This window comes from Oryzias latipes, chromosome 9 (genome assembly GCF_053564925.1).
Source record: "Oryzias latipes strain Hd-rR chromosome 9, Olatipes_Hd-rR_3.1".
NCBI classification, from domain to species: domain Eukaryota; kingdom Metazoa; phylum Chordata; class Actinopteri; order Beloniformes; family Adrianichthyidae; genus Oryzias; species Oryzias latipes.
Genome location: NC_136245.1, coordinates 7,857,398 through 7,874,012, shown reverse-complemented (window position 1 = coordinate 7,874,012; position 16,615 = coordinate 7,857,398). Strand labels below are relative to the sequence as shown.

General features: G+C 40.3%; 1 protein-coding gene across 9 annotated transcripts in view; it reads right to left on the bottom strand.

The window, feature by feature from the left end:
• Nucleotides 1-16,615, bottom strand: part of citb (citron rho-interacting serine/threonine kinase b) — a 49,766-nt gene that overhangs the window by 6,661 nt on the left and 26,490 nt on the right. For 3 of the 9 annotated variants that reach the window (XR_013658087.1, XM_078952564.1, XM_020706220.3), the window contains exons 16-29: nt 11,882-12,079; nt 9,716-9,909; nt 7,437-7,572; nt 7,253-7,357; nt 6,888-7,028; nt 6,501-6,620; nt 6,170-6,401; nt 5,380-5,538; nt 5,179-5,202; nt 4,144-4,314; nt 3,447-3,627; nt 1,913-2,001; nt 1,708-1,812; nt 1,424-1,593 (exon numbers count right to left, since the gene is read on the bottom strand). Coding sequence is in view for 8 of the 9 variants with exons in the window: in XM_078952564.1 (XP_078808690.1) it covers nt 1,424-1,593; nt 1,708-1,812; nt 1,913-2,001; nt 3,447-3,627; nt 4,144-4,314; nt 5,179-5,202; nt 5,380-5,538; nt 6,170-6,401; nt 6,501-6,620; nt 6,888-7,028; nt 7,253-7,357; nt 7,437-7,572; nt 9,716-9,909; nt 11,882-12,079 (2,025 nt within the window). In the remaining variant the exon portion in view is untranslated. The remainder of the gene's footprint in view (nt 1-1,423; nt 1,594-1,707; nt 1,813-1,912; nt 2,002-3,446; nt 3,628-4,143; nt 4,315-5,178; nt 5,203-5,379; nt 5,539-6,169; nt 6,402-6,500; nt 6,621-6,887; nt 7,029-7,252; nt 7,358-7,436; nt 7,573-9,715; nt 9,910-11,881; nt 12,080-16,615) is intronic. The other 6 variants (XM_020706221.3, XM_078952565.1, XM_078952566.1 and 3 more) reach the window with 3 other exon arrangements.

The window sequence follows — 16,615 nt, the reverse complement described above, 5'->3', positions numbered from 1 at the left end:
CAGCCTTCTGCTTTGCTGATAAGTTTGATTGACAGATTCGTTAGCCAATGATGACATTAGTTGACCTGCAGCGTGAAAGGAGTCTCAATATTCACCGCAGAGAAATCTCTCACAAATGTGGGGTGATTCACAAATGAGAGTGGGTTTGTGAATACACATTCTACAATTCGCATGATCTGCGAGTTCATATTACAAGTGTACCTAAAAATTATGTTTGTAAAGAATCTATTGTGCATTTCTGAAAAATTTGTGGTGAATTTCTGAAACATTCATTGTGTTTTTGTGAAACACAGCGTGCACATTTGTGAGAAACACTTATTGTGCATGTGTGAAACACAATGTGTGTGTTTGTGAAACACAGCATGAACATTTGTGAAACGCAACGTGTGCATTTCCAAATTTATATTGCACGTTTGCATAAAATTACAGTTGGGAATCAGACCGTGTGTATTTGTGAAACAGGTTGTGTGTATTTCTGATTATTGAAACCAAAGTTAAATTCCATAATCAAGTATCAGAGCTTTTTACATCAGAAGTTGGACAAAAGTAAAAAGTTTTGTGCTTCTTCCATCATTTTGTTGACAAATGCTTTTTGCTTCCGATTTTTTCAATGACCCATGAAAACTCAGTCAAAGGAGTTGTTTCTGCCAGATTGTTTACTGTCATTAGATCTGATGAAGGCCAAAACACATTTAATTAAATATCACTCCCTCTTTGTGGTGGAACACCATTGCTTTCTGATCCAGATCTCACATTATATTTGATCAAATGAGTCAAGTCACTTGAATCCCAGTCTGAGAGAAGGCTCAGAGAAAAACCTAAAAGGGTGAGCAGACATCTTTTGATCTGAACCTGCAGACATGTGCATTAATTCCTCTTAGAGACAATCACACATTGTCATGTCAAAGCGGAAATTAATTAAGGAAAGGATAAAACAAAGGAGACTGAGGAGGAATGAGTGGGAGATGCTGGTGAGGGAATGGGGCAAATGATACAAATGATGACAAAGGTGTTGTCTGTGCCTCAAAAGGGTCTTGCAAGGTTTCATTTCCACTTCTCCGTAACCCTTTACCTGGACCAGAGAAGACACTACCATTTGTCTTTTGAACATTGCAGCCTGTGTGCAATAAAACCCAATGGAGGTAACAAGAGGAGTTTAAAAAACACATGCCCACATCCAGACAGACAAGGTGCAGTTTTGACAGGAAGAAAAGCAGCAAACAGATGAGAAAGACAAAGAAAAAGAAGGAAAAGAGAAGCCAGTTAATGACATGTTAGTATAACATTTAGCATTTCAACAATTTTCAGATCTTTTAAATGCAGACAGAACAGACACAGGGTGTAAATGTTTGTGATTAATGTCTGCAGACATCCAGAATGTGACGGGCCTTCGTTGATGCGTCTCTGCTGCAGAATCACTCACAGCGTCCGCCTCTGCTTTCTCTCTTGAGGCTCGCCCCCCTGCCACCACTGACTCCATCACAGCCACCCAGCGCTGTTTGTCTGGGAAACTCGGGGCCATGAAGTAGATGGACTGACCAGGCCAGCAGGGGGTATGACAGCGTGACTCCAGCTTCAGTACGTAGGGGACATCTGGCAGAAGAATCAGAGAACATGAATGATAAAGCTGGAACCCGCTCAAACCAGGGATTTGATACAGTGAGGCCATGACTCCTTTAAATGGAGAGCTGGGAATCTTTGGTTTACCTGATTTAGCGGTGTTGGGCAGTTCAGATGCTCCGACTGCTCCGTGTACTAGCACCTCTCCATCAGACAGACAGAGGTCAAACTCTTCCAGAGGCTTCACCGAGTCTGAAAGCAAAGACATCAATGACGAAAGACGACAAAAGCAACTCCAGCAGATCTTCGGGTTTAAATGTTTGATAAATGAACCTCTCAGGTCTAACTGTACCTTCTCTTGGCTCTATATCAAAGATGGACAACTTCGTGCCATCCAAGACCATGTACTTTCTCTCCCAGCCCTGGCCTCGTTTTCCATTCCTGCAAACACAGGATGAAAGACAATCCTGTGACATTCCTGTTTAGGAAATTCTAAATCCTGTCAGAATCTGCCTTCTTTGTTTTAAGCATGTAAAATGTTCCCTAGTATTTACATTATGGGTGTAAGGATATAGATACATTTTTTTAAAATTGATCTAGTACTGGAAGCAACAGCAGAATCGGTTCAAAACCACAGAAAAGATTATAGAGTATTTTGTTTAAAAAGGCATTTAATTGATCAGGAAGTAAAAAATCCCTTTCTGGCCTTTTATGTGTTGCAAGCAGAAAGATGTCCAATCACAAGCTTGATTCTACCAAGTCAGGTCATGAACCACAGCAAAGGTTGTGTGTTGATTGCACTATGATAACTCATTTTTTCCCAGCATTGTAAACAATACCTGAATATATTGTTAGGACACTTGTTTTACCACATAGAACAAAACAGTCTAATAGATGGAGGTTTTTATGTTTGAAGCTGTCATGTCCGAAGATGAAACATGTCAGTAAGGAAAAGAGAAGTGTCTCTGTAAAAATCTATTTTCATTTATAGTTTTAATGCTAAATATCTAGATTATATTTATGTAGATAAAGGAATTGGACTGTATTGTATCAACTCTCATGTTTGTTAATTCTGTTATGTATTGATTCATGGAGCATATTTTGAGACATTGGAGCATGCGAGAGGGTAAGATACCCAACCCTAACACATATGATGTCTGCAATGCATGGTGTGGGGAAAAGCTAGTTTCATTCGTCTTCATCCCGGCTGCAACCTCTTAGTTTATTAACAGCAGGTTTTACCACAGACATGAGTTCCGAAACTTTATTTCAAATCACGGAAATTGGTTTCAGTTGTTTTTCGCACTTACAGGTCCATGAAGTCTTTAAATGAGATTTATCAATGTAGATTTTACTTTTTTTTTGCCACTGCACAAACGCAGAAGTTTCTAAAGTTTATGCCTGTAGAACAGATTCATTCATTTTTCTCAAAACAGATTTAGTTCCCTTTCCAGGGTAAAAGTTAGCAACAATTCTAATAGATTTGACCATCCCTGAAGAGAAATCCATTTGTCTGTGTAAGTCAATTAAAATAAAATCTTAAAATGTAAGATGCTCACCCTTACTGCAAGTTTTCTAAACATACAAGTCTTTGTTAATCTGAGGTGTGTCACCAACTTTAGGATTGATTAGGCAACAGATTACTTTTCTAAAACCTGTCAACTTGAGACTGAAGGTTTTGCGTCTCAAATGTCTCAAAGTACTTTGAATAAATAAAGTTTCTCCTAATAAAAGGATGCAAGGATTTTTTCACTCAATTTGCTTGTAGTACAGATTTTCTGCAAACATTACAGTAAGCCAAAAAGTTATCTGTATTCAGATAAAACCTTTTTGGAGGATAACAGGCAGAAGCAGAAGTTGAAACACAAAGTTTGTCCGTGGCTGACCTGGGCTGTTTCATCCAGCCCTCAAGGTGCATGTGTCCTCCGGTCTCTTTGAGCTGTTGTGCTGGAGAGCTGCCTTTGTCTCTGCACGAGCCCTCGGAGAGGTGCAGGGAACAGTCGCTGGACATGCCACACGTGGCTGGAAGGCAGGGGGAACATTTTGGGTGGCACAAAGCGTGACATTCTAAAGGGTGGGAAACAAAAACCATCAGAAACAAAGTGATCACTATTTGACTCATTTTCATCTGCCCAAGAGAATAACAAACCTCAGCAAGGACTCAAAGAACAGAGAGGTTTTCAAAACACCAGAGAAAGGAAGTGGAGAAACATCACAGAGATTCAAAAGAGCAGGCAACTGAGCAAGCAGATGGAAGAAGACAGTGAAGAACCAAGCCAAGAAAAGAAAAATATATAAACCAAAAATTAGAAAAAAATAAAACCAGGAAAGAAGAAACCATGACAGAAGCTATACAATTGGGGAAAACAGGCAAAATGACTATGGTTCTCCAAATAACAACTAAAACCTAAAACGTTCCATTTACAAAGGCAGTGATTCTAACAGCAGATATGGTGATGAATTTAACAAGAGCACAAATTTTTTTCAAAAAAACACAAAATAGAAATTATATAACTTCTGAAGCAAAACAGATCAACAGATTAATCTTCTTCATGGCTGTTTAGATTAATCTGCAATACTCACCGAGACAGGTAGCTGCTTGACGCCCAAAATGAACCGTATCCAGGCAGACGGTGCACTTGGCAGCTCTCATGTTGAGTCCCACCGTGAAGCGGTGAGGGGTGTTGTGGTGCACCACCCTCTCCCGCTCCCTCTCTCTGTCTCTTTGACTGTCCTTCAGTCGACGGCTGTACTCTGGAAACAGTCAGGAAACTTTACAACACAGAAACAACTGAACACTTCCAAACCTCCAGTGCACCATGCTGGATCATGGGAGAGACGGAGCAAAACTCATTTGAAAGGAACCCTGTGAGGCAAGTCAAGGCAAAGGGAGGGTAATAACTAGTGATAAGGGTGACAAAGTGGTTTAAAGAGACTACAGCGACAAATGCATGTCAATTCTGAGAACAAAAGTACTTGTAAAGAACAACAATGGCTCTCCTAGTGTCAAAAATGCCCTATATTAAGTATTGTCAAGTCTGTTATCGGGACAGATGTGGGACACATTAACAGGACATCTACTTAATTGCAACAATACCATGTCAGATGTTTTCAAAAATTCTAAAAACATTGATCCAAACTTAATTTAATATAATGTTTAAAGTCCTAAATAATGTTTTTAAAACCATTTTTTGTTGCTTTTTTCTAAAAATAGATTGAAATCATTGATATTTTAACTCTACACTATAATAAATCAGGATGACTGGATAATACCATGTAATCAGACCAAAAATTTGATGGCTTTGTGCAGAGTTTTTGTGAGTGATGTGAAGTGGAGGTGGTGCTGCAGGTGTGTTCAAGAACAGAGCCAGGTTATGCAAATCAGCCGCAAACAGCTCAGTAGGGCAGAGTTAAGCATCAGCAACCGAGACAAAATGCTTCAGATTTGAAAAGCTTTGCACTGTGAGGGTTTCTTTCTCACACAGAAAAAGTATGGAGTTCAGACACTGGAAATGGTGCAGGGCTTTTAAAATCTGGCCTGTCAAGGATGTGAATGTTGCAAAATGAGCAGTGAAAAGGGGAATTAAACAGCATAAACCACAATTTAGAAACACTTACTTTCAAAAGTGACAGTCCTTCTCTCTGAAAGTGTGTAAAGGAGGATAGTAAGAGCTTTAGAAATGAACATTTGAAGGTGAGACGATGTGTGTTTTTGCACGCTGTGATAGCATGTTTCAGGGATTATATTGTTGTACTGCGGTTATTCTTAATGTTTCATGGGGGACTTGACAAAGAGGCTGAATACCGGCTGTGACTCACCTTCCGGTGTTGGCGTGTCCTTCCTGCGTCCAGAGTTAGAGGGTGCCAGGTTACTGGGGCCCTGCTGGTGTTCAGGGGACTTCACCATAGCTGACATGATTATCTGCTGCCGCGCTGCAGCCGGATTTGCTGCGCTGCCGTGTTCCTTGTACTGAAGAGCTGAGGTGGAAAAAGCTGATTTAATTTACTGCTTCAACATCTAGTATGTATGATATGAACATTCTTTAGATCCATTCTTGGGTTACAGTGTATGTTTATGAGCATGGATTTATTTGACACTTTTTTATTTTATTTGATAAAGCTCTATGAAATTCTAAGTTTAAAAAATAAAAGACTAGTATAAATAGTCTTTTAGTAAATAACTAGTAAATAAAAGAAGTCCAGATTGGCTCAGTTAGATTTCGACTGGCTGTGCTTCTATGCGAAATGCTTGTAAATATTGCACTTCTCTGGACTCAAGGCGTGCAGTAGATGTGTAAACATATTTGTCTCCAGTTCTGTAAAATTCTTTTCAGTCTGAAATTTTGCATGCATGAGTCACTGAATGTTATATTTACTCAAGTAACTCAAGTCACAGCTTCAAGCATCAGCTGGATGCATGCAAACTGCTGACTTTCCTGTTAAAAATGACAAAAATCTCTCCAAAGTTCCTTTGATCTGCAATTTTACCAACCAAGATTTACTTTGGGAGTTCTAAGTGACCTCAAATGGAAAGAGGTTTTTTCTTTCATTTTCACAAAGAGCAAAACTTTGTGTTTTTGTACTTTCTGCTGCATCTTCTTCTTCTGACCTTCTTCTCTCAGAGATCGCAGCTCTGCTCTCATCTTCTGCAGAGCATCCTCTAGTTCGGAACAACGAGAGCGCTCTTTATCCAGAGCTGCCTTCATGTCACTGTACTGCAGGGGCACCGGCTGCATTGGGGGGACGGGGGATACCTGGCCTTGGCTCTGTCCCTGACCCTGGGATTGGGCCTGGGCAGCCATTGCAGCCAGCAGGTCCTCCCGACGGCGCCCAAAAATTCCCTAAAAGACACACGAGCAAACAGTTTGTCCTGCTCTGATCCTAAGTTTTGCATGTAATTTTTAAGCATATTAGACCACTTTGGTTTGATGAAAAACAACCTTTTTCTTCTTGGAGCCTCCATGAGCCTGGGCCTGCAAGAAGTCTATGAGCTTGGTCTGCTGGGTGATGGTTCCCTCCATTTTCACCTTCTCATGAGAGTAAGCAGCCTGCAGGTGGAGCTAAGTGAACATCACTACTGCCATGAATTTCTCCTCAAGTACCTCACTTCACACAGAGAGGGTGACAGAGAGACAGAAATATGGGGGGGTATGCCTTTGGGTAAAACAAAGTGTTTTTTGGGAGTGGGGGTCTCACATTCTCGTGTGGTTAAGAACAGAGAGCAGAGAAAACAAACAGGACTGGGAAGGACACGGGGATGGACGCCCAGTTCAGGAAGTGACTGTGCATGCGTGTGTTTGTGTGAGGATATATTTGTGCAGAAGCACCTGGATGTTCTCCAGCTGGTATTCCAGATCGGTCCTCTCAGTCTTGAGTAAGTCGGTCTGATCCAGAGCGTCCTGCAACCCCTGGGTCAGACGGAATATGTGGGTTTTTTGGGCATCCATCTGCTGCTGCAGTTTCTCTTGCTGTTGATGAAAAGAAGGTCTCAGCTCACTTTTCATCTTTCCTTTTTGTAATGCAATTAAATCCAAACATATTTATCAAACAGTGATGCTATATTTCAAAATTGTAAGCAGAGGAAGAGGGTTGGTCATAAAGTAACATGTACTTTGAAAATACAAAAAATGTAGACAAACATGAAAGATTTGCATAAAAAGGTAGAATTATTTAACAAAAGAATTCGATGTACTTCCTCTAGGAGCCTCTGCTTCACATCCCTTTCACTCTCCAGCTTTTGTTGCAAACTGCGGGCATTCATCTCCAGCATTGAGTGCTTCTTCTCCAGATCAGTCAACTGAGGAGTAAAAACACGAAGGGTTGGCGTGACTCCAGTCATAGGCGAAATATTCATGCATCAGGGTGGAGCTTCTAACCGTGTCTGCAAGGCTCTCAGCTTTAAGCTTCTGGTCTTTCAGGGCTTGCTGCAAGGCCAAGATCTCAGCTTTGTGCTCTTTGACCGCCTGCTCCACAGCCTGGCGAGACTCAGAGCTGCGCTGATCCGCACGCAGCCTGGAGTAGAAAAAAAAGGTTGGCTTTTTGTTTGTACGTAATCTGTCTGTGCATCTAGGATTTTTCTGCAAACTCTTGTTGCTTATATCAACCCAGAATAACTCAACATGCCCAGGAGAGCAGACCTGGAGCATTCACCGCATGTAGGCATGAAGAGCCAGAAATAATAATGTCTGCAGAAGAAAATCAACAGCAGAACCTGCTTTTCACAGTTAATATGAAGAAAAAGTAAAGTAAACTGGCAAAAAAAAATCATGTTATTTTCTTCTACAATGCAGCATAGTTAATTTCTAAAATATTATCTATAAGGTATTACACAACCTGACATCCTTTTAAAGTAATGTACCCTCAAGCATACCAGAATGAACAACATTTCTGACATTAAACGTTATAATAATTTTTTGCTGGTCATCTTTTGATCTATCGTAAAAGTGTTTTTGGATTTAGCCAAAATCCCAAAACACATCGTTTTCTAGTACATAGTTTCTACAGAGCGGCAGGATTTCATTGGAAATTCACCTCTGAGTCGCGAGCGGGACCACTGGCAAGAAGCCCCCCCCCCCCCGGTCCCATCACCCATTGCTGAGCTATCTGTTTAACCCTTGTACTATCCAAGGCACTTTAACATTGGGAGTTGGGTCATCTAGACCAGTGTTTTTCAACCTTTTTTGAGCCACGGCACACTTTAACCTTGAAAAAAATCCCGCGGCACACCGGCATCCAAAAATTAAAAAAAAGGAGAAACTCATAGTTTGTATTGATCCACAGCCCCTCTGCAATCTCACATGCATTTTTGTGATAATAATGGCAGAAAAAGTTTGAAGCTGCAGCTGTTTTTTTCTAAAAGATCTAATAAAAGTAAAGTTAGAAGATTTAAAAACTGTTTGATGTGTGTTCGTTGTGGTTTCAAGACATTTTACGGGGAAGACTCATTGTACGCTCAGACACTGTCACTTTAACCCAATGCATCATGGGAGATGTAGTGCAAACAGCGCTGAACACAGACAAACTAGCATCTCTGAGCTTCATTGTTTTGTTCACTTGTTCCACGGTCTGACACCAGATTCTGTGGAAAACTACACCACTAAAGATGAGCTTTAACTGGTATTTTTGTTGGAACTGAGAGACTTTATGAGCAGAATCGTAACAAGGACGTGAAGACTTTAACCACTTCTGATTGGTCAGACTAATGACGTGTTATTAAGCCTCCAACAATGATTGGCGGAGACAGTTAAAGGGGTGGGACTTTTCAGTAAACAGTTGTAGCTGCAGCTAAATCGCACTACCATCATTGTTATCAAAGTGTCTTTAATAGAATCAAATAAACACAAAGAAACAATAATTTAATGATCTTTTATATTCCTTACTTCTCAGTGTTTTATCAGGGCCTGTTTGGATGAACACAGAGCTGATATCCTGGAGATGGTAAATGTTTTTAGATCAGTTAATAAGGGCAATTTCCCACGGCACACCTAACCATCAGCCGTGGGAAATTTTCACACTGGTTGAAAAACACTGATCTAGACCCACTAGACAGTGCTCTGAACCTTTTTTCTTCAATGATTTCTGATCTGATTTCTGGTGTCCATGGATTACATGAAATCTTTCCACCTTTATCCACCTTTGTCATGGTAGGGAGAACACGTCAATGTAAGGGTGGGGTCATCTAAGATAGCGCAAGGGTTAAGAGGTCTCCCACTAGCTCACAGTCCCTCACACCCAAAACCTAACATTACTGGTTCAACAAAAATGGCGAGCACTATTAGAGTAGTTTTGATCTAGATGCCTTCTCAGACAAGGAAAACAAAGATCTTCAAGGATCTATTTGCATCAGAATGGTGCGGAGTAAGGAGCTTGTGGCCCGCCCATTGTAGCTTCTACGTCACAACAACAAGCTTTATCAAACAGAAATTTTTTGTCTCCTCAGAAATTCCACTTTGAGCTTAATTTTCTTTATATATGTCCTCCATTATTATAAAAATGCCTCAAAAACATGTGAAAAACACACAATTTTCATCAGAGTTGGTCTTAAACACAAAGCTGAGCTGGATGAACATTTGAAACTGTACCGTCCTGGCACTCAGCGGTCCCTCATGTCCTTACAGTTACAGTAACTCAGTCTGCATCAGAGCATGGTGGTTACCTGTTCTGCTTCTCTGTGTCCAGGAGCCTCTGGAGCTCCCTGTTCCGCCGCTCAGCCTGGCTCTTCTCTTCCTCCAGTGTGGCTCTCCAGGCTTCCCACTGCCTCTCTTTCTCCAGCAGCTCGTCGTTCATGGTCTCCAGCTCCAAAACTTGCTCCTCCAACATTGTGCAGGAAGTTTTCAGGGTCTCGAGGTTCTATTCAAAACAACAGGAAGTTTAAAAGCAAACTCAGTCACAACCAGAGATTGCCATGGTCAATAATTCCTTCAAGGAGAAAACAGATTAATTTATTTATGGCCCCCAAAACAGGCAGCTAAACATAGAAAGAAAACAGTGTTGCTGCTTTCGTCAAATATAAACAACAATGTTCAGGAATCTTAGTCATGTATTTATGGTTTAATCACACTTTTAACTCACTTTCAATTTACATCAATTCTCAATTAAAGATCTCTGCTAACCTTTACCTGGCCAATCATCAGGAATATCAGGCCCCCATGTTTTTTAGGCATTTTTAACATGTAATCTGATCTTGCACACCTGATTATAGTCCCAAGCCTTTTCACCATCAGCACTCCTGGGTCTATCACAGCTATCATTAAGTTGAAGCTGTGGATCAGTGTCCTCCTCTTAAGCCTGGTTTGAACTGCTAGGCACTGTAATTTCCTGTCAGTCTTTCACAGCCTCCTTTGTTCCCTTTAGTACATAAAAAACTGATTTGATTTAATGAAGGTTTAAAAAGACTCTAAGATTGTTTTCTTAGATGCAAGGATTTTCTCCTTGCTGTGGTGCATCCATAGTCTTCACATCTCACAACACGCCGCTTTAAACAAAGTATTTGCAGACAAATATAGCCTCTGCCGGCGCTGCAGCAACACCATAGCCCTGTGAAGTCCAACGCTTCCACAGCCGACACGACCTGGGAGTGATGGGGATGACACATCCCTCCCACACTCCACCCCGTCCCTCGACTATGACTTCCATCACCGGTTGCACAACCAGCAAGACTGAGAGCACTGCTGGACACCCACGAACACATCCTCCCACAGGTGCAGCGCAAACATCGTGCAGCCTGCTCTCCTTCTTTCTGCAAGCACAATGATGATTCTAAAAATACTGACATGATCCCAGAGGTTCTGCCGTCTCATTTACTGTAAACGTTTTTAGAGGTGAGGGATGTCAGGTCAGCTTTCACAGAGACTGAGAACAAGATTAGAGCATCACTGTGACTTAGGTGAGAGGAAAATGTCCACTCTGTAGGGATCTGCTGAAACACGGTCATGTTTAAGAACTGTATAGAAAAAACAAATGGGAAACTGTTGCTTCTATGTTCATTTGTGAGTCATCACAGCTCTCCTTTCTACCACCTCTGACCAGGTTCTTATTTCTTCTCTCATTTTTATGGATCTTATTCTGTTATTAGAATTTCTTTTATGGCTTATTGATTTGCATTTTCAGTTGTTTGTTTTTCTTCTCTGAGAGAAGAAGGTGAGAGTCTAAAATGAATTCTTTGAAAAAGAGAAGCACTGCAAAGTATATGAAAATGAAAGACATTTCTTAAAACATTAAAACAACAGAAAAACTTTGTGTTTTAAGCAAAATCTCTTTTTAAATAATGACATGTATGGTTGTTTTTTTTTTTAGGTTTAGGGATTTAAATTTTTTTCCCATTTTAATTAGGGGCTCCATTCAAGCCTGATTGTACTGGTAAACATTTTTTAAAAGTTTGAACTGCTAAAAACTGGTTAGATTGCTTCACACTCCAAAAACTGAATTTCAAGAAAGTAAAATATATTACTCTATATTAAATATATTATGTCAACTCTTGTTTTAAGAAAAAACGTATTTTTTCCTGTCTTGCAAGAAAAATCATCTTATCAAGAACGTTTCTCAGTAGCAAAAAAGTCTTAGTTTAAGGAAACATGTCTTAGTGACTAGATTTTATTTTCTTAAAATAATATTTTTTTGTAAGACATGTTTTCTTACCCCATTTGTGGATTTTGTTTGTGTGTGCTCATTTTGAGAAAATCTGCCAATGGAGTGATCATTTCTGACTTATTTTAAGGGGGTTGTTTCTGCAGGGCACAATTCTGAAATGATATCTCTAAATTATCTTCACTAAAAAGGCAAACGTGGTCAGTTTATTGTAAGCACTCTGTACATAGGCAACCTGTTTCTGGTTGTTAAGGTGCATCTCCCGATCAGCAACCTCCCGCCGCAGCTGGTCCACGTTCTGGCTGAGCTGCAGACGATCCTCTCGCTCATCCGAAGCTTCATCCAGCTGTTTAGACAAGTAGAAGTTCTGGCGGTTCAGCTCAGCATTCTCCTGCGTCAGTGTGGTTAGCTGCTCCTCCAGGTCAGTAATGACCTGCAGATTCATCACAAAAATGAAATCATTAAAAATAATTTAAATATAGAGCTATAACTCTAAATAAAACAAACAAACATGCAACCTCTTTTTTTGAAAATAAATTAAAAGATTCTGTGAAAAAGTCAGCCACAAGAGAGGAAAGACAGAATTAAAAAAATTTTAGTTATCAGACTTCTGACAAAGCAAAAAAAAGTTTAAGAATGTTAATTTTACATTTTTATTAAGTGAAAAATTGTGACCAACTTTAAACTTTTTAACTCATATTGTGGTTTATAAAAAAAAATAAGCTCACAACATTTGTCACTCTTTAAAGGGTAAATTATAAAGTATAGTTTGTGTGATGTTATGGTAGGGTGAAAAACACTTTAAGATCTTTACAGTCCTTCCCAAAAGAGAATACTGAATACTCTGCCTTGACGTGTTTTTATTTTCCTTCTGTTCATTTGAGAGAGAAATCCTCTTTGGGATCCAATGAAAAATGAAAAAGATGTGTGAACATTTATTTATTTAGAGTTGAATAATACCCATATTTGCGAAAAATGAAGGAAATCTTAGATCTATAAATTGCTTTTGGTGTAAGAATGTATTTAGTATAAAGGAAATGACTCTGTTTCTAACCCTCACATTTACTTTTCAGAAAAAAATCAAAATAAAAAAATCAACATCTGATGAAGAAACTAAGTTAAAACAGTCTAATAGGAGCAAATCTCCAACACTTTAGGTTTTCTTGAAGAAAGATGAGCGTCTCTCAGCAGACTGTTTTGAACTGGAAATCATTTTGGAACAATAAGTAATTTATAAACATAAAGATTTTCTAAACATGCAGTATATAATGTCAGAACCTGGAGAATGAAAAGCACTTGGTGCCTGTTCCTCTGCATTTCTGTCAGTTGGTGGGTTTAATGTGTCCATTCTTTAGTATACGTGAGAACCCCTCAAATTTTCCTGCTCCTTGCACTCATTACAGTTATGTCGTGGCTTTATCCTAATTGTCAGAGCCTCATGACTTCAAAGTGCCACCAGTTTTGCCTGTCAGCAGTGATTTCTTGTGGCAGGCATAGAGAACAGCACTCAGCATTGCTTGTCAGCGAGTGGATGAGGATAATACCTCCAGCACAGTGTGTGATCTACTAAGCCAGAGACAGCTCTGCCTTGCTGTCAGTGTTTGCAGCTCTGCACCAGAGCACACAGGACCCGGGTTTAAGGAGTAGATGGACCAGTTCGAACAAGTAATCACATCATCATTGTCCTGAAAGTTCTCACCAAAGTAACTCCAAAGGTGTGCAAATGTAAGGCCTCTCGTTCCTCCTCACATGGGCATTATTCTGACAGAACCACAGTGTTTTACTGAAGATGATAATGTGTTCAGAGCTAGCAAAGGAACTGTGATTTTGGTTCTGATCACATTTTTGAGCAAAACATATCTGTAGAGCATTTCTAAAAACGAAAACAGCATCAGCTTTTAAAACAATGTCACTGTCTCCCAGGCGTTGAGCTGACAGAGTGAGACTAACTGTAGAACAAGAACAATGTTTTCAAAGTGACTGTCAAAGTTTATCCACAATCACTTAAAAAGGCTTTGGTCCAGAAAGTGAGGTTATATAGAGGGTCACAGTGATTCTGGATGATACTCAATAAGGGCTCAGAGGTACAGCAGTGAACCTTTGATTGCAGGGTTATTTTCTGTTCCATGCATGTGTGTCCTTGGGTAAGACGCTGAACCCCACATTGGTCCTGTTGGCATGGTTAGTGCCTCGCATGGCAGCTCTGCCGCCATCGGGGTATGTTTGTGTGTGTGAGTGTGTGAAGGGAATGTGATTTGCAAAGCGCTTTGAGCCTTAGGGAAGGTTTGACCTTGAGTAGACCAATCTGTCTGGAAATATCAAGCAGTTACGAAAGATGCTTGTTTGACTTTAACTTTCCAGAAAAGCTAAGAAAAAAATCCTGGCTTCCCCTTTCTCTACAACATATTGATAAGCATCTCACCTCATTGCCAGAAGAGACAATATTTCCCAATCTTTTTGGAATGGGCTGTTTTTGTGCCAACCAATTAACCCATCCATTCATCCATCCATCCATCAATCAACCAACCAACTGGCGTTGACCAAGTTGACAACATTTTAACAGCAAACCAGTATTCAGAACCCTATCTGCTGCCTTTGGAGTCAATACTTAGAGGAATTTGTTTGTGGAGCTGCAGACACAGCCGCACTCGGGAACCATTTGGTGTATTAACCCCCCCCAATCCAACCCCTTAATGCTGATTCTCAAGCAGGGAGGCATTGGGTCCCATTTTTAGAGTCTTTGGTATGACTTGGCATGGATTTGAACACCCGACCTTCCAGTCACAGGGCAGACACTCTACTACAAGGCCACTGAGCTGGTTAAAGTGAACTGTTGCAGAACTCCAGAAGAATTGCATTAACCCTCAGCTCAGTGAATGATTCTGCTGAGAGGCACAGTGGAAAAAAAATCCCCATTTAGGACACGGTCGTGACTCAGTAGTTCACCTTGTACCCATGAAGGGATTTCTTTGGTTGAAAAAACAAATCTAGCACAAAGAGGAAATATAAATGTACTTGGTATAAAAAAAGACATTTTTTGGGGTATCAGGAATCAGAGTGATGATGAAACTAATGGAAATATGTGAACTCACACATCTGTAAGATCCTCCTTGATGTTTTTCAGAACATTTTCCCTTCAGATATTGAGGGTTCTAACTTTGTTCTTAAAAGTTTACAGGAATAAGCAGAATTAAATAATTCATTTTGCTTAAAGGGACATTAATAAAAGCAACTGGCTTGTTAACAGTTAGACTCATGACTTTTCAGTAAAAGTAAATGAGCTCAGACAGAGAAGCATTTTGTGCTGCATGTTGTTAAGAGTCCATTACATCCACAGTCGCAGCAGCTGCTGTGTCACAGTGGCAATGATATTCCATAATCACAGCTACAGCCCATCTTAATGAGCCTAAGCAGCATCCAGTGAACAAGCTGGGTCAAATAGCACCCTCTGTTTCTGACTGCAGAGGCACAAACGTGGGCCTGAGAAGCTGCAGCTCAGAGACCCATCTCGTTGCCATGACCAGCTCTTGTCGAGTTTATCCAATTTTTAAACTTCTAAGCTTTAACAAGTAGTAGCCTGGGACATTTAATTTCCTTTATTTCTTTTTTTTAGCTTTTTCTTTACTTTAAAATTTGCTCTGTCATTTAATTTGAGGGCTGCAAGGTGCTGCAGTGATTAGCGCTCTCACCTCACAGTGAGAAGGCCCTGGCTCAAATGCGGGCTGGGTTCTTTCTGTGTAGAGTTTGCATGTTCTCCCCATGCATGGGTGGCTTTTCTCCGGGGCCCTCCCACAGTCCAAAAACCAGCTTCATTGGGTAACTGTTTACTCTAAAATGTCCCCTTGGGGTGCGTGAGTGATTGTGTGCCAGGTGCCCTGGACCCAACTGGTTACCTGTCCAGGCTGTGCCCCACCTTCGCCCAACAATATCTGGGACAGGCTCCACTAACCCCGTGACCCAAAGATGAATATGGTGGATTTAGATAATGGATGGATGGAATTTATGTTTTGGCAATGCTTGATATCCCATTGAGATGACTATTGTTGTAATATTGGGCAATATAAAGAAAACTGAATTGAATTGCCATTCTTTTATATCTTTCCACATAGCCCAATAACTCCACTATGAGCCCAAAACTGTTCAGAAAACTAAATTGCAAGTAGTAAATTTTGTCATTTTCCTTACTGCAAAAATCACAACAGTTAAGATTTGACAGTTTTTATCCTTTGTTTCAAAAATAAAATGTATAGACACAAAATAATAATACACACATCCAAAATAAAAGCAAAGACAAGGTCACAACTTTGTGAAAAATGTCTAAAAAACCCAGGCGAACATAAATTCAATCGGAAACCCATAAGAGATAAACTTCTGCTTAATCAGTTAGTGACGCAATGAGGTAAATGTTTTTTTTGTTGTCTCATTTACCACAGGCAGTAGTTTCTAGACAGAGCAGGCTAATGGTTTATTCAGCAACAGTTGGCTGCCTTGGTTAGCTGTGAATGCCGGACACACTGTGGGGAAATGGTGGTTAGAGCCTGATGAGGCTGCACATGTAAAGCCTCTAATTCTCGGCTGTAATGGGAGCGTGCAGCAACACTGAGCTCAAGGCTGCAGCGGGGGAAAAGGAAAAGCTTTTAAGAACATAAATTAGCTGTCAGCTTGGCATTGGCTCGGAGCATCTGCTCTCCTGAGGCAGTAGGGTGACGGTATCAACCGCACGGCTAAATACTTAAAGGGTGCAAAGGTGGAATGGCTGCAGTAGTCATAGGTATTTTTTCCACTTTACTGTTTTGTTAGTCTGAACAGTAGAGCGTCCAGAAATCCTGAGATAACTCACATTAAGAGCTTTGTGTTCTTCTGAAACACTCTTGAATGCAAATAGCTCATTTCTATTTATGGAAACTGTGGGTGGAAGTCTCCTTAATCAAAATTAACATTTACTGGAAAAAAAAACAGACACAGCTTT